The 18,340-nt window shown below is 38.4% G+C and overlaps 1 protein-coding gene across 3 annotated transcripts in view; it reads left to right on the plus strand.

Annotated features, from left to right (window-relative positions):
- Nucleotides 1-17,965, plus strand: part of sema5bb (sema domain, seven thrombospondin repeats (type 1 and type 1-like), transmembrane domain (TM) and short cytoplasmic domain, (semaphorin) 5Bb) — a 57,763-nt gene extending 39,798 nt beyond the window's left edge. For all 3 annotated transcript variants that reach the window (XM_065293796.1, XM_065293799.1, XM_065293797.2), the window contains 15 exons: nucleotides 634-919; nucleotides 1,133-1,268; nucleotides 2,336-2,543; nucleotides 2,926-3,133; nucleotides 7,259-7,376; nucleotides 9,871-10,055; nucleotides 12,079-12,222; nucleotides 12,312-12,459; nucleotides 12,598-12,820; nucleotides 13,056-13,274; nucleotides 14,761-14,931; nucleotides 15,050-15,190; nucleotides 15,339-15,374; nucleotides 15,528-15,736; nucleotides 16,752-17,965. In XM_065293796.1, the coding sequence (XP_065149868.1) occupies nucleotides 634-919; nucleotides 1,133-1,268; nucleotides 2,336-2,543; nucleotides 2,926-3,133; nucleotides 7,259-7,376; nucleotides 9,871-10,055; nucleotides 12,079-12,222; nucleotides 12,312-12,459; nucleotides 12,598-12,820; nucleotides 13,056-13,274; nucleotides 14,761-14,931; nucleotides 15,050-15,190; nucleotides 15,339-15,374; nucleotides 15,528-15,736; nucleotides 16,752-16,913 (2,594 nt within the window). In that variant the 3' untranslated portion in view covers nucleotides 16,914-17,965. The remainder of the gene's footprint in view (nucleotides 1-633; nucleotides 920-1,132; nucleotides 1,269-2,335; nucleotides 2,544-2,925; nucleotides 3,134-7,258; nucleotides 7,377-9,870; nucleotides 10,056-12,078; nucleotides 12,223-12,311; nucleotides 12,460-12,597; nucleotides 12,821-13,055; nucleotides 13,275-14,760; nucleotides 14,932-15,049; nucleotides 15,191-15,338; nucleotides 15,375-15,527; nucleotides 15,737-16,751) is intronic.
- Nucleotides 17,966-18,340: the final 375 nt, after the last annotated feature.

The raw sequence follows: 18,340 nt of genomic DNA on the forward strand, positions 1-18,340 counted from the left end.
GTAGCAAGCTGGGTTTGAACACCTCTTTAGCTAGTCTTAGCTGGTCAGGCTTGAAGACCTGCTGACCATTGGCTATGCTGGTTGGGTGGTCTTAGCTGGTTTAAGATGGAAGTAGCTGGTATAAGCAGGCCTCCCAGCCTGGCAAAGCTGGTTTTCGCTGGTGGGTCAGCTGGTCTCCAGGCCTGACCAACTAAGACCAGCTTGACCATCTAAAGAAGTTGCAAAACCCCTCTAAACCCAGCCTGCTTTACCAACTAAGACCAGGCTGGGAGACCAACTAAAACCAGCCAGCCATCTTAGGCTGGTTTTAGCTGGTCTTTTCATTAGAGCTAAAATACTGTTGAGAAAACAAAAAACTGGCTTAAATAAAAACTTTTACTGTCTTCTGATTATAAGTAAACAAACCATTGTATTACAGTACATTACAGTAAAAAGAGTGTAACTTACCTACAAGAATTATTGAAATTACATCTGAATGTATTACGGTAATGAGATTTTGGGGAAAATGTTACCCTGTCACAAGCACAAAATCAAGGTGGTCCTTCATTTTCTCTTTAAACGAAAGATGCCCTACTCTGACCTTGTCTTTATTAGGATTATTGTTAGACGTCTCTCTTTCTCTCTCTGTCTCAGAGCCTCATTTTGTCTCCGCGTATGAGGTGGGCCGCTTCACCTACTTTTTTTTGAGGGAGAACGCTGTTGAACAGGATTGTGGGAAGACGGTCTTCTCTCGTGTCGCCCGCGTGTGTCAAAATGACGTCGGAGGTCGTTTTCTGCTGGAAGACACCTGGACCACCTTCATGAAAGCCCGACTGAACTGTTCTCGCTCTGGAGACGTTCCCTTCTACTACCATGAGCTCCAGAGCACCTTCTACCTCCCCGAGCAGGACCTCATTTATGGAGTCTTTACCACCAACATGTGAGTGAACCTTTGATGTCACTAAAACCAGTCCCTTGACTGAAATGTTTTTCGTGATCTTAAATACATTTTTGATATAAAGGCATATGTTTGAATGTTTTAAAAGCAGCCAGTTAAAGCTTAGGCTAGATGGGATTTTTATTCCCATCTTTTTTTATTATTTTATTTATTTTATTCCGATCCCTGACTGCATCTTCTCATTTCTCCTGACAGAAACAGCATTGCTGCATCAGCCGTGTGTGCGTTTAACCTCAGTGCCATTACACAGGCCTTTAATGGGCCGTTTCGTTATCAGGAGAACCCCCGGACCAGCTGGCTTTCTACTCCTAACCCCATCCCAAACTTTCAGGTAAAGAAACAAAGTTTTCACTGTTGCAGTTTTTTTTTAAAGAGATATGTTTATGCATTTACTTACTTTCCTGAAGTTCATGTATAATATTAGTTGTTGCCGTTTCATGCAATAAAAAAAACTTTTAAAGAAAGAAACCACCATATATGTAGTTCACACTGTAGCTGTTCCCTTAAGTAAATTAACCATGGTTTTAATACAATTAAAACAAAAAAACATGGTTGCCACAAAAGAAACATATTTATGGGCTGCGTCCGAAACCGCAAACTGTGACAGTAGGTACTGGATTAGATGAAGTACACTGGAAAAAATGATTTTCAAGAAAATATTTTCTTAGTATTTGTGTCTTGTTTTTTAGTAAAAATATTTGTGTTTAAGAAAAAATGCAAGATTTTTTTGCACTGCAAAAAATGATTTTAAAGAAATAATTTTCTTAGTATTTTTGTCTCGTTTTCAGTAAAAATATCTAAAAATTCTTAAATTAAGATGCTTTTTGTTGATGAGCAAAATGAGCCAAGAAAATAATTCTAGTTTTTAGACCAAAAATATCAAATATAAGCGATTTTGTGCATAAAATAAGCCAAAAATCTTTCTAGAATTTTTTTTGAATTTAGTGTTTAAGAAACATGTTCAAGATTTTTTTGCTTACCCCATTGGCAGATTTTTTTGCTTGTTTTATGCACAAAATCATTTAAATTTGATATTTTTGGTCTAAAAGCTAGACTTATTTTCTTGGGGTCGTTTTGCTCATCAAGAAAAAGCATCTTCATTTAAGATTTTTTTTTATATTTTTACTGAAAACAAGACAAAAACACTAAGTTAGAAAATCATTTTTTGCAGTGTGATGAAAAACAAAATGGCAGCCCTCAAACAAAGATTTTCAAGTTTATTAAAACTATGACATTTATACTGTTTTTTTCACATTCATATTACCTATCCCAGTTTTAATCTATTAAACCATACGTGGGTACCTTTTAACTAGCTCATGGTTGTGACATCATAACCTCTCACATGACATCATCATTACTCTCTGTCTCTGACCTCATCTCGGTTTATCTTTCTGTCAGTGCGGGACAGTGAATGATTCGGGTCCGGGTTGCAATCTAACCGAACGCAGTCTTCAGGATGCTCAGCGACTCTTCCTCATGAATGACGTGGTTCAGCCCATTTCCACAGATCCTCTGGTCATGCAGGACAACATCCGTTTCTCCAGACTGGCTGTTGACATTGTGCAGGGGAGGGACACGCTGTTCCACGTCATGTATATCGGCACAGGTAAGCTTTATGCAAAAGGGATATGCATGTTTTTCTGGAATACTTCATTCTGATTGGTCACTTACAGCATTGAGTGATAATGATAGCTTAACTGAATTTAATCAATAATCTTTTCCATAGCTGAGCTAGTTTCATGTCTTTCGTATTGATCAATTTATTTTATTGCTTCAAAAAATAATAATTTCAGCTTGAATCTATATTATGTATAATCATTTATTTATCAGGATGATGTACAGTCACCTGATCATTATTCTGGTTTTAAGACCCTAACAACCTTGTTGGGATCGATTTAGCGATAAAGACGATTATAGCGATTATATTTGTTGCGGAGATACACAGCACTGCATTTATCATCATAACAGTTTCTTTCTCCACCAATCAGAGCGCGGCACCATCATCAAAGCCCTGTCCACGAGCAATAAGAGTCTTCGTGGATGTTACCTGGAGGAGATGAACGTTCTCCCAGAAGGCGTGCGAGAGCCGATACTAAATCTGCAGATCCTTCAGAGCGACCGATCTCTGTTCGTGGGACTTCCCAGCAGGGTGTTAAAAATTCCACTGGAGAGATGCTCCAACTATAAAACCCAAGAGTAAGTCGAACTATCAGGGGTTACACAGGCATTTACTTTTTTTTATCCTAACTCATTGTCAGAAAAAGCTGGGAAACTAACCTATTCTTCATATCTATATATAAGCTACAGCAACTTAAACCCCCACATCATCTAGAATGACAAGTAAACATGAGGAATAATTGCTTCTTCAGATTTGTCAGCAGACTTTAGCAGAGGTCAGATCGTCTTAACATCAGACATGCGCAATAATGGATGTTTGTTCACATGCAGTATCAATAGGAAACTCTTCCAGTAATTTTTCAACCAAGCTATTTGCTGTTGCTGATTCGCTGTCATTTTGACAATAGATCCTATCCACGTGTCCTCTAAAAGGATAAATGCTCTTAAATGATGGCAGACTTGTTGAAGCATTTGACATGACCTTCTCAGTCGCCGCTGCCCTTGGATTCAGACAGAAAGTAAAGCTGAGAGATAAATTGAATGAGGGTACTTATGAGCAGTCAGAGATATCATGTCCTTTAATAAATCCTCTGCTATTGGTTGAGAGACAGACGAACTAGGTCATTTAAAAAAATCACTGCATCCTTTTCTCTGACGTTGATATAAATAGAATGCATATAAATTGTATAGCGCCATTAAAATATATAAAGCATGCTTCACATTAACCAGGAAATTACCACTTTCGCATTACAAATGAAGTAGGAGATCTCTAATGTAATATAATACAAGACTTCTCTATAGACTCAAAGGCTTGTAATAGCAAAATATGCACTCTTTGAGGCACTTATGTGCACTTTTTGAGGCACTTATGTGTACTCTTTGGGGTACTAATGTGCACTCTTTGTGACCAATATGCACTCTTTGAGGCACTAATGCGCACTCTTTGGGGTACTAATGTGCACTCTCTTTGAGGCAATTATGTCTCTTTGAGATACTAATTTGGGGTACTAATGTGCACTCTTTGGGGTACACTCTTTGGGGTACTAATGTGCCCTCTTTGAGATACTAATGTGCACTCTTTGATGCACTTATGCGCACTCTTTGGGGAACTTATTTGCACTCTTTGGAGTACTAATGTGCCCTCTTTGATGTACTAATGTGCACCCTTTGAAGTACTAATGTGCACTCTTTGGGGAACTAATGTGCACTCTTTGGGGTACTAATGTGCCCTCTTTGTGACCAGTATGCACTCTTTGTGATACTAATGTGCACTCTTTAAGGCACTAATGTACACTCTTTGAGGCACTAATGCGCACTCTTTGGGGTACTAATGTGCCCTCTTTGATGTACTAATGTGCACTCTTTGAGGTACTAATGTGCACTCTCTTTGAGGCACTTGTGTGCACTCTTTGAGGCACTAATGCGCACTCTTTGGGGTACTAATGTGCACTCTCTTTGAGGCAATTATGTCTCTTTGAGATACTAATTTGGGGTACTAATGTGCACTCTTTGGGGTACTAATGTGCCCTCTTTGAGATACTAATGTGCACTCTTTGATGCACTTATGCGCACTCTTTGGGGAACTTATTTGCACTCTTTGGAGTACTTATGTGCCCTCTTTGATGTACTAATGTGCACCCTTTGAAGTACTAATGTGCACTCTTTGGGGAACTAATGTGCACTCTTTGGGGTACTAATGTGCCCTCTTTGATGTACTAATGTGAACTCTTTGAGGTACTAATGTGCACTTTTTTGGAACTAATGTGCACTCTTTGAGGCACTAATGCGCACTCTTTGGGGTACTAATGTGCACTCTCTTTGAGGCAATTATGTCTCTTTGAGATACTAATTTGGGGTACTAATGTGCACTCTTTGGGGTACACTCTTTGGGGTACTAATGTGCCCTCTTTGAGATACTAATGTGCACTCTGAGGCACTAATGCGCACTCTTTGGGGTACTAATGTGCACTCTCTTTGAGGCAATTATGTCTCTTTGAGATACTAATTTGGGGTACTAATGTGCACTCTTTGGAGTACTAATGTGCCCTCTTTGATGTACTAATGTGCACCCTTTGAGGTACTAATGTGCACTCTTTGAGGCACTTTTGTGTACTTTTTGTGGTACTAATGTGCACTCTTTGTGACCAGTATGCACTCTTTGTGATACTAATGTGCACTCTTTAAGGCACTAATGTACACTCTTTGAGATACTAATGGACCCTCTTTGATGTTCTAATGTGCACTCTTTAAGGTACTTATGTGCACTCTTTGGGGTACTAATGTGCCCTCTTTGAGGCTCTAATATGCACTCTTTTTTGTACCAACATGCACTTTTGAGGTACTAATATGTACGATTGAGGTATTTTTGAAAGGTTACCACCCCAGTCACAGCTAGTGACCATTTTTTCTGACAGTGTAGGATGATTACCGGTCACCAAGCCTCCATCTGTCTGAAAAATTTGGCTAAAATTAGTTTTATTCCAAAGATTTTCTTTCTAGGAAGGTAGCTGTCTATGTAAGAGGCAGACAGCAGGGCAGCTCACTAGTTTTCAGTAAGCAACTACAGTATTCTGTGTATGTCGCGTCAGAAGAGGTTTTCCAGGAAATCTGTCAGGTTTAATAGCAAGAGCGGTTATACATACGTGTGCTGTTGACAGGAGACTGGCAGTCATTTACAGTCCCAAGAGGGTCTATATATGAGAAACACAAACTCTCTAAGACTCATAACCTTCTGCTGCTGATGTTGAACACACACACAGGTATGTAAAGTGGATGCAACGTAAGAGGTTGTTTTTGGATGTGCTTTCTGACAGGAACGTGTTTGTGAAAGCCGCCAAGTGTTTAGAATATCAATGTAATGGAAAGACACGTTTCCTCGCACGTACACATACACAGAGGTGGCAAAAGGTCAAATCTTTACAAGAAAAGGTGGAAAATCTTTCACCGCAATGAATTTTAGAGATGATTAATGACCCGGGGTTGAGCAAAAATTGACGCATTTGATTTCAAGATCATCATAACTAAAAGTCCTGTTATTTAATTTTTGTTCTTATCTATTGATTAAACTGTAAAGGTGCAATCACATAAATCACATCTTTTATGACCTTTAATGTTTTTCAGATTGTTAAGGACTCAATGTCTATGGGATTCCTTGTGTGTGCAGTGGGGGATAAAGAAAATCATTAGCTAGGATAAAAACAAAAAGTCAATTATGTAAAGTAAATTAGATTTTGCACAAAGAACATTAAGCCTATTTTTAGGACTATTAAGTTTTAAGCACCATTAAGAAACACATTTCCCTCCTTCAGATTCTCATCACTAAAAGAAATTCTGATTACTGTCATGGAAAAATATTTTAGATTTGAAGTTTTAAATAAAGATGTTTATTCAACATAATGGTAATTCTTATACTAGATTTAATTTATGCTGATGTCACAATGTCAAAAATGTTTGATTTTCACACGTGTGCTTCTTAAGAATTAACATTACATCACAAATCTGTGATGCATAAGACATATTTAGTCTAAAGGCTTTGATGTGAGAATAAATCTGTTGAGTGTAATAAATCACTGCAGTTGCTGTCAAATGTTTTTCCTTTAGCAGTACCTGATGTCTGATGTGTCGTCCTTATAGATTTACATCACAGGTCAGATTCATTACCAATTCACTTACAGATAAGGAAGTCATGCTTAGATTAAAGACTTATTATGGAGAACGTGAGGTTACGACTTTCTAACCATTAGGTCACGACTGACATTTGCTAGCAGTTGCCAAATTTACTTCAATTTCGTGTTCCCCATCTACAGAAAGAGCTGTCATGCCCCGTCAATGAAATCCCTTCCATTAGAGGAATGCCCTTATAAATTAAACTCCGTTCCGTGTTTTAGCTACAGCCTTGAATTTCCTGCTGCTGCTTTCTCAAATCCATTCCACTTGGCTCATTGAGAGTCCATAAAAATTAAACCCCATTTCGTGTTTTCAGTACTTTAGCCTGCTGCGTTCCTGCGATAAAACACGGTAAACAAACACTTGAGGCTATGAAAGCCATTGTTTAATTAAAAGGCACAACAATACAAACAAATGGCAAATGTTTTGGACCCACCCACATTTTTTTGGAGTTTGACACCTATGTGTATAAGACGCCTCCTTACAGTAGTTTTATTGAGGATGTTGTTATTAATATATGACCCTGTGTTTTTGTAGAGACTGTCTGGGTGCGAGGGATCCATACTGTGGATGGGACCGGAAAGAAAAACACTGTTCGACCATCGAGGACAGTTCAAACATGAGTCAATGGAGCCAGGACATCATAAAATGCCCAGTGAGTGACAGAATGGTGAATCACCAGCCAAGATCTCATGAATATTTTATTATGGACACCTGTGAACAAATAAAGATGTTTGATTTGTTGATCTCAAAAGAGAACACCGTCTCAAACTGTGCTCAGATGTGCTGGGATACTGGAGAATCGGCAATAAAAAAATGATTTAATTATGAAGTCATACATTTTTTAACAAATTTTTCTAAAAACAAATTATTTAAGATATGCTATTTGCATTTCTATTCAATTTAATTCTATTCTATCTCTAATCTATTCTATTTTATTCTATATCTATTCTATCTCTAATCTAGGGCTGCATAACGATTAATCGCGATTAATCGTTTGCAGAATAAAAGGTTTTGTTTACATCATATATGTGTGTGTACTGTGTATAATAATTATGTATAAATAAATATACACACATGCATGTATAATTTTAAGAAAAAAATATTTATAGATTAAATATTTATATATAATATAAATTATATATAAATATAAAAATTTATATACACATGTAAATACGCCTTAAATACCTACATGCAAGTGTATTTATTTATGCATAATTATTATACACAGTACACACGCATATATGATGTAAACAAAAACTTTTATTCTGCAAACGATTAATCGCGATGAATCGTTATGCAGCCCTATCTATTTCATTCTGTTCTATTTTTTTAGGAATGCTCCGATCAGGATTTTTGTATCATCTTCGTAATCGGCCGATACGATTCCGTTTTTTTTTTTTTTTAGCTGCAAGCTCTTTGATGACTGTAACTGTTAAAAAATTTTACTTGCGGTAATTAGGTATATTATTGTTTTAATGGAGAATCAAATAAATAAGCACAACAAATATGTATTCTGCAAAGAGATATTTAATATCTCTTTAAAAAGGTTTATGTCTCTTAAAAGTAATGAAAATAAAACAATTCACAGTCTTTACTGTATGAATTAAATATACACGCATTCGTATGAAGTATAACAATTCCATAGTCCAGAGCGGATGTCATGTGCACTGATGACAGGATGATGTGTGTGCGCGCAGTGGGTGTACACGTACAAGAGCAGCTGTGAGGAAAAAGAAAGTTTAAAGGCTCAAAACTTTAAAATGCATGCAAATAATTCGAGCTGCAACTATCGACTATTTTTTCAACCGATTAATCGATCGATTATTTTTTCGATTAATCGAATAGCCTAATGATTTTTTTATACATATAATTCACCAAATAAAATAATAAATGTTACATTAATGCCAACATTTTATTTAAGCATTTTCTCAATGAAACAAAATACACAAACCAAAGTTTTCAATATGAAAAATAAAGTGGCAGTGCCAAGGAAAATATAACAAATCAGATAAAAAAAGTCCAACATGCTGTGGTTTGCCATTTCAGTTTTACACAGTATGTGTTTTATTTGGTCTCTGCTTAAAGTATTCCCACACTTTTGATCGCGTTCTGGCTGTGTGGAGTATCACTTGTATCACCCGGTCGGAGCTGAAGCCGCCTTCATTTAAAAATGTAAACAGTGCGACGCATCAACGCATTTCCGGCATATCGCCGTAATTACGTAATCGACTACGTTGCTGCGTCGTTCCAGTCCTAAAAATAATAAACTTTCTGCATGAGGATGCAATTGTCCACGATAGATATGTGTTGTATACGCTGTTTGATGGGGATGTGAAGACGCGTCACGCTGTTGACCGGAGCGTGTCCTCATAGAAAATACGCATATCTCTGTAAAGGCAAAGCAACGCGAGCAACAGGTTATAAAAATGCTCGCACTACGTAAAAAATTGTCTTTAATTGCAGCCACATTCAGGATCCCTATAATGACCAAAGTAAACAGAAAGATCGGTTTACAAGATCGGCAAATTTAGCAAGTAGGCTACAGATCGAGTCATTTAATGCCGTTATCGGCCGATCTATCTCTAATTTATTTCTGTACTATGTATATTCTTTTATATTCTATAATCTTTATTCTAATCAGTCTTTATTCTATTCTATTTTCTCTCCGATCTATTCTTTTCTATTCAATTGTATTCAAACATTATTGTAGCCTCTTAAAGCACCCGCTGTCCAGATGCAAAAATCATTTACTTACTTTGACTCACCAAAGAGATTTCTGCTGTATTTAAAGTCGTGATTTAATGATGCAGAATCAAATCTCTGATGAACAGGCTTGAAACGGATCCGAGCGTCTGACCCGTCTAAACTGAACTTTCCATCTGACAGTGTCAATTACACACTGATGTTCTGCATGATGGCTGCTCAGTGTCACTCCTGTTCTTCATTTCATCCATAATTACACATCTCTTCTGTTTCCTATTAACTATAAAAGTTAATAATCCAAAAGGGACTATCATCTTTCAATATAACAATCAAATTTCCGTGGATGCTTTGGCATTGGTTTGCATATTTTTACTACATGTATACTAAAAGTATACACTTCGGTTGTAGAACAATTTATATATTTTTATATATATTTTTTCTAGGAACGGAAGCTAACACAAGATGGTGGCTTCGGCGATTGGTCATTGTGGCAGACTTGTAACCATGATGATGGAGGGGAGGGAACCAGTACGTGTCAATGTCGAACTCGGTCCTGTGATAACCCACGGCCGCAGTGTGGTGGTCAGAAGTGTTTTGGGGCAAATATAGAGGTGGCCAACTGTTCCAGGTACACTTGTTTCAATGGGTTGAATCACCTGCATATTTTGAACTTTATTGTTAAAAGATCTGGGCTCTTAAACCCTCTTAAAATCTCAGCGTTGTGCCCTTGAGCTCATGTTACTTCAGCGAGGATCATCCTGTAGATTTCTTCTGATAAATGCATCTTCTTAATTATTTCCAGATATGCAGTGACTGGTCTTTGTGAGTCATGAAGAGCTTTTGTTTTAAAATCATGCATTTATCCCAAGTTCGTTTTTTTTAAACTCTTTAAAGGAATAGTTTATCCAGAAATCACGTAAGCTACATTTTCAAACTCACGTTGCAAACCCCACGCGATGCATCTTTATGTGCAGATTTATGGCTCCTGCAGATACTCCATATGGCCTTTATGATGTCATCATCACTTTATTGCAATCAAACAGCAGCTTGAATATTTCACCTCTGCGTTGCACAGAAGACAGATAATCAGACAGGCTTTGAACGTGAGGGTGAATAAATGAGGAGAGAATTTTTATTTTTGGATACACTGAATGGCGAATTGACTGATTTATAAAACCCAAAGGAGATCAGAGACCACGGAACGAAATATTCAATCAAAGTGTCAAAGCAAACTTTGTGCTTTTATATAATCAGATATGAGTTCTTCTGGGAGAGAAAAGCTAAAACTTTGAGTCAGTCAGTCTTAACCCTCATCCAGATGTTCTGCGTGCAGTGGTTCATGTGAAACCACTTTGTGTTAGCATGTATCACTTGCTCTCAAGAAACAGGTCATAATGTTTCATGTAACCAGAGAAAAGCAGTAGATGTAGCGTAAATAACATGCAATTTTAAAATGTAGCTTTGAAGCTGATGAACTCTGCAATTAAAGTTTTTGTTGTTATGTATTTACCGGTTCTATTAACCTATGCTTGTGCAGTATAGAGAATAGATTAGGGCTGCAACAACTTATTGATCAAATTAATATTAAATTGATCATGTTGTCAACGAATCAGTCAATTGTTGTCAACGAATGTCATTATCAATTAGTTGGTCCTTGAGGTTACCTGCTCTTAAATTTTTAAAAGCTTTTTTAAGCTTTTTCACTCTTTAAAGTATACTACTATACATACAATAAAATCCCGATTTAGGGTTTTATTTAGCTGTAATAAGTAAAAAAAATCTAGTTGAAAAGATGTTTAGATTTTATTCAATTATAACAAAATAATCATCCGATTATTAAATCATGAAAATAATTGTTTGATTAATTGATCATTAAAATAATCGTCCGATAAATCGATCATTGAAATGACCGTGTGATTTAATCAATCATTGAAATAACCGTCTGATTAAGTGGTCAATAAAAGAACAGTCCGATGAATCGTTCATTGAAATACTGTCTGATTAATCGATAATTGAAATAGCCGTCCGATTAATCGATCGTTGAAATAGCCGCCGATTGATCGATCATTGAAACAACCGTCCGATTAATCGATCATTGAAATAACCGTCCGATTAATCGATCATTGAAGTAACCATCCAAGTAATCGATCATTGAGATAATCGTTCGATTAATTGATCATTGAAATAACAGTCTGATTATCTAATCATTGAAATAACAGTCCGATTATCTAATCATTGAAATAACAGTCCGATTAATTGATCATTGAAATCACAGTCAGATTAATCGATCATGAAAATAATTGTCTGATTAATCAGCCACGAAAACAATTGTCAGATTAACCAATCACTCGTTAACATTCTGTAAAATAGGACAGTGGAGGGAAGCTTGTCATTCAAAACTAAATTCAGAATTTTTCTGTAGTAAAACAAATTAAAGGTGGACTTTTATATGCACATTTACTTATTTAAGGCTTTTATGCAAAGCGACCTACATAAAGAATAAAACATAAACAATTCAGTCACATGACATAAGCAATCAGAAAATTCAAAGATTGTTTGGGACAGATCAGAAAAGAGATCAGAAAATGCACTGTTCTGCACAAAATGTTAGTGTGTGGCATCCATGATTAATTATTCTTCCTTCGATCCAGGAATGGAGGTTGGACACCGTGGTCCTCTTGGGCCGAGTGCAGCACCAGTTGCGGGATCGGATTTGAGGTTCGTCAACGGTCCTGCAACAATCCAGCCCCTCGACACGGAGGCCGAGTGTGTGTGGGTCAGGCCAGAGAGGAAAGGTGAGATTCAGGACCCACTGTCTGTGTGTGTTGGTGTTTGTTAAAGGTGATCGAATGATGATTCTGTTCATTATTTATTTTTGATTTAGATTGTGTAATGAGAAAAATCCATGTCCCATTCCTGTGTCCTGGGCCTCATGGAGTGCCTGGTCCAAGTGTACTGTTGCTTGCGGAGGTGGAATCCAGTCCCGCGTACGCACCTGCGAAAACGGCAACACATGTCCTGGTTGCCCACTGGTAGGCTCTTAAATTGAGTCGTATAACATCAAATACAAATATCTTTAAAACAAATCACAGGAGTATCAACCAAGTATTAGCCACCAGTGGTAGGCATTGGTGACTCATGTTCCTCATTCTGTGAACGACTCTTTCCAGGAGTACAAGGCGTGTAATTTGGATGCATGTCCAGAGGTCAGGCGGAGCACCCCGTGGACACCCTGGTACCCTGTTAATGTCACCCAGATGGGTGCGAGACAGGAGCAGAGGGTCAGGTACACCTGCAGGGCTTTGCTCGCAGACCCTCACGATCTCCAGCTCGGCAAACGCAAGACGGAGACGCGCCTCTGCCCCCCCGCTGACGGAGTCTGCGATACTGACGGTACTCAGCAAAGCAGTCATGTGAAGTGTTTAACATAAGTAGGATTTTAGACCAATAAGATTGTACTGTGGGCGGAGCTATCAATTATAACGTGACCATGCAACCAACAAAATGTCGTTGTTCGTTACTCATTGCAGCTGCTTTGGGCAACGACTCGCGCTGATGTGCTCCGATTTATAATAAACACGTAAATACCCATTTCAGACGATGTCCTATAACAACTTTCTGTCTGTAGGTCTGGTTGAGGACTTGTTGAGAATGGGTCGACCCGTCACACGAGTGCAAGGAGCCACCTGGTCGTCATGGGAAACGTGGTCCACATGTTCTAAAGAATGTTCCAAAGGTTTCCGGACACGCAAGCGCTCCTGTGCCACGCCCGACGGGAAGAGCACCCCATTCGCCTGCAGCGGCACGCCCGTCGAATATCAGGATTGCAACTATCAGCCGTGTCCAGGTCTGACATCTTTACAGATGCATATCACTATGCCAGTGTATTATACAGTCTGCTATGAAATCAGTGATGTAATAAAGTAGATCCAAACATATCAGGGCGGTATGGGTAAAAACTGGAAAATTCAATGTCTTGAAAAGTGAAGGGACAACATTTTGAGTGCCCCCAGGTGCCCGGCTGCAGTATAGATCATAAGCCCCGCCCACTCCACATAAGCAAATAGGCAAAACTTTAAAATCACATTTCAATTCAAATAAATGTTTCTAAGTTATTTCTTATCTGACTTACTTAAGTTTGGTTTTAGTTATAAGATGCTATTAAAGACTACAAAGGTTTGTGTATCTGTGATTGGGTCAAACGGGAGCACTACTGCGCAGGCTCCCAATGCCGTCATCAGAGCAAAATGTCTGCTGGGAGATTTTAGTCTCATAGAGAGGCGTTGTCCATCTTTTTTTACAGTCTATGCTTCAAAAAAGTTCAAAGTTCAAACAAAACGAACATGCGTTTAGCTAAAAATCTTGTATATGTTAATAATTATAAATAATAAATTCAATATAAATATACATAAGTACTAAACTTCCCTGTCAAAATGTCTCGCAGTACCTAGATGAGGCTGGGTTATAATTTCAGGTGGTTGATATCTGGGAATAACAAACCTCGAAATGTTGCGATCATTGAAATAACCGTCCGATTAATTGATCATTGAAATAACCATCAGATTAATCGATCATTTAAATAACCGGTCGATTAATCGATCATTGAAATAACCATCTGATTAATTGATCATTGAAATAACCATCCGGTTAATCGATCATTGAAATAACAGTCCAATTAATCGATCATTGAAATAACGGTAAAATTAATCGATCACGAAAATAATTGTATGATTAATTGATCTTGAAAATAATTGTCAGATTAATCGATCATTGAAATAACCGGCCGATTAATCGATCATTGACATAACCATCCGATTAATCGATCATTGAAATAACCATCCGATTAATTGAACATTGAAATAACCATCCGATTGATCGATCATTGAAATAACCATCCGATTAATCGATCATTGAAATAACAGTTCAATTAATCGATCATTGAAATAACGGTAAGATTAATCGATCACGAAAATAATTGTCAGATTAATTGATCACTCTTTAACATTCTGTAAATAGAACAGAATAGTTTAGGGAAACTCAGAATTTTTCTGTAGTAAAACAAATTAAAAGTGGACTTTTATATGCACGTTTACTTATTTAACAAGGGCTTTTATGCAAAGCAACCTACATATAGAATACAACATAAACAGCTCAGTCACATGACATAAGCTATCAGAAAATTTAAAGATTGTTTGGGACAGATCAGAGGATGGTAGAGAATTGGGTCAGTTATTCCTAAATAAAAAATTATATTTTAACCTTAATTTACACTTAACGTTTGTACCACAAGTCAATTCAAAGAGAATCGTGCAATAACTGATCGTGTTTTTCAGTGAAGGGGTCGTGGTCATGCTGGTCTTCCTGGTCTCAGTGTTCCACTTCCTGCGGTGGCGGTCACTACCAGCGCTCTCGCACCTGCTCTAACCCCACCCCTGCTCATTCGGGTGATATCTGCATCGGTCTTCACACAGAAGAAGCTCTGTGCAACACACACGAGTGTGAAGGTCAGAATACACACACGGTCACGCCCATAAACAATGGCATGAACAAAAAACAATATTATGTTAACTTCTTCAAGACAAAGACACTAAATTAGAAGTTCACCGTTTTCTTTTGTCTCAGGTGGATGGGGGGCGTGGTCAGAGTGGGCGGAGTGTAACGAGGAAGGCCTTCAACTTCGTAGTCGGGTGTGTGAAATAAGCCCCGCCTCTTGTCAAGGAAACCGCACTGAGCAGAGCGAGTGTCGACCCAATGAGAGCGCAGGTTAGTTTCACTCCATCCCCTTTCTGTTTCAAACATCGCGCTACATTACATTTACATTTATTCATTTTTCAGACACTTTTATCCAAAGTGAGATCATATCTTAATATGAATATTTTTCTCATACACTTCATCTGTTTCTCAATTTTAGTGCTCTCGGGAAAGAAAAGGAGCGCAAACTGTGGAGGTAAATCTAACCTGGACTAACCAGCATGCTTTTGTTGCAAACGTTGCATGTATAAAGCATGAATGTCATTGCATACAACAGATGCAGATGATATCAGTTTTGAGGTAATTATGCATGAGATGTGAAACATCTGTCTGATTTCTCTACCTGCAGGATTCTCTCTCTTCCACATGGTGTTGACGGGCGCGTGCTGTTTTTTGGGAGCGGTTTTGCTATCTGTTCTGGTGTACGCGTACTGCCAGAGACTCCGCAAACCTCCTCAGGAATCAGCTGTGATCCATCCCAGCACCCCCAACCATCTGCACTATAAAGACAACAGCTGTGCGCCCAAGAACGACTTGTATACGCCGATGGAGTTTAAGGTATCCCATCATGCCTCAGTGCCAAGTGCTTGTCTGTCTTGTACTTGAGCGGTGCTTCTCGTCGGCTGGATCAACAGGAAAAATAAAGCTGAATACAAATAATCAAACTGACTTATCCACTGTACACTGACTCATGTACAGTATGGAAAAACAGGGTTTCCACAGGTCCTTGAAATCCTTGAAAGTTTGTGGATCTGGGGGGGATTCAAGGCCCTGGGAAGTTTTTGAAAATATAGATACAGGTCATTGAAAGTGCTTGAATCTATTTTATGCAAGAAGTTTTCTGGACAAAAATCCATATTATTTTCTGTGTAGTGTAGGATAATATCATAAAAATTCTAGACTTTTTAAGCACACGTGCTAAACTGTTCGCTTTAAATGCTTATATCTTCTGTATGCAAATGTTGATTCAAACCAAAATGCTTTTTTTGCATAGTTGTGTTTGACACATGAAAACGTCTTGGGTTACGTATGTAACTGTTGTTTCCTGAGAAGGGAACGAGACGCTGCGTCTCCCTTGCCATAGTTCCTGTGTCCCTGTAATGCCGTCTTTGGCAATATTTCAGATAGCGATAAACTTTCTGGCTCGCGCGTCACCCTGTCTTTGTCGTTAAGCCTCACCATTGGTTGAATTTGATATACACATTCAGACGCACTTACCCCTGGAGGCGTCCCCAAAGTGTCACCACAGTGATGCAGCGCGAGTTCCCTCGAAAGGGAACTGTAACAATGTATCTTTAAAGGTAACACGATGTAACCTTGCTCTCACTTGAAATGTGTCCCCACATGTAGTCCTTGAATTTGAGGGTGTTGGACCTGGAAAGTCCTTGAAAGGTCCTTGATTTTGAAGTCAACTAAGGTGTGGGAACCCTGAAAACGTATTAAGGCTTATCAATATATAAGAATTAGAAATTACTATTTTGTTTTGGACGCTATTAGCCATAGGTTCACTTTAAAAGAGGATAAAGATGGTTGTGCTGTTGGGTGAGTTTTTAACATGTGTGTTTCTCCGCAGACCCTAAATAAGAGCAACCTGCTTCCACCGGAAGAGAGCTGTAATTTCTTCCCGTCGCCCCTGCCGCAGACGAACGTCTACGCCACCACGTATTACCCCACCCCTTTAGGCAAATATGACTTCCCCACTATGGATTCTCCCTGTTCCTACATGCACAGCTGATGGACACGTTAACACGTTCGCGAACATCTCATGCCTTTATTGTGTGTGTGACGGTGGTTACACACGCGCATCTGTCCATGCAGATGCAATGGAAAAGCACGGACATACAGGAAAACCGGGATGTTTCTGACCCGAAATGTTTTCCTTTTTGTCAGAACATGCACACTTCTTAAACGAGGATGTTACCGTAAGCGTGGAGATTGAATACACGCTCGGGCATCTTTAGTCGCTTTGTGCGGTTTCTTCTGAACTTGTTTCAGTCAATCAGAAATGAAGGAATTGGACATCTGTGATGAGCCTGAACATCTGTTGCTCTTGTTTTTCTCTGGTTTATGTGTTTTTGTGGGGTTTGTCCCGGTATTATTCAGAATTACTGGTTAACATCAGTAAACCAGAGCAGAGTGCTACTGTATGTACATTATGGAGGATGGTGTCTAATATGAAGACTTTTATCTGGGCGCTTTATTCACATGGCCGTTCACCTATCAAAACATCACATGTCAGTATGAATACGTCTTACAGCCATTCGCTTTTAAACTGCACACACTATAAAAGTAAGTGAATTGATTTTAACTGGAACATGATGGTATGAAACGGCGTCGTATGAGTTTAACTGAAGAGAAAGAGAGAGTTTGTTATTTTTCTGTATATTTGTAGTTAGTGTTATATATTTATGAACAAATGATCATTTTTTGATGGAATCAGTTTTTTTTCTCTATGTGAATAATTTACACTGTCCACTGTATGACTTTTGGGTTTTACTGTTCAGCTTGTGTGTGCGTGTGTGTGCGTGTGTGTGCGTGCGTGTGTGCTTTTATAAAAGTGTATTGTTTTCTAAAAGCCCAGATTTACTTGCATCATTTTCTTCTGGGATTATATTTTGGGAGACTAAAGCGAATGTTGTTTGAGCTGGACACTGATGTTGCATTATCTGAGGTGCAGACAGTTGTCTATGCAATAAAAAAGTCACCACACGATCACTGCCTTTTTAAAATTTGCTATGTTTTGTATGGTGTACATTGTGAAAATAAATAAATTAATATCAAGTGCAAAATGGGATGGGTTTTTTTGTGAAAATGGGAATTCAGGTAATCTGTATCTCTGTCTGTATGTCTGTGACTGTCAGTCAATGTCTGTCTGTTTATCTGTGTCTTTCTGTCCATCTGTGTCCGTCTATCTATCTGTGTCTATCTGCCTCTGTCTGTCTGTCCGTCTATCTATCTATGTCTATCTGTCTACATGTGTCTGTCTGTCTATCTGTGTCTGTCTGTCGATCGTCTGTCTATCTGTGTCTGTCTGTCTGTCTATTTGTGTGTGTCTGTCTATCTGTGTCTGTCTATCTGTCTCTGTGTCTGTCTGTGTCTGTCCATATGTCTGACTGTGTCTGTTTGTCTGTCTGTCTATCTGTTACTTCTTAAAGGTCTTGG

This window comes from Paramisgurnus dabryanus, chromosome 7 (assembly GCF_030506205.2).
Source record: "Paramisgurnus dabryanus chromosome 7, PD_genome_1.1, whole genome shotgun sequence".
In the NCBI taxonomy this organism is placed as follows: Eukaryota; Metazoa; Chordata; class Actinopteri; order Cypriniformes; family Cobitidae; genus Paramisgurnus; species Paramisgurnus dabryanus.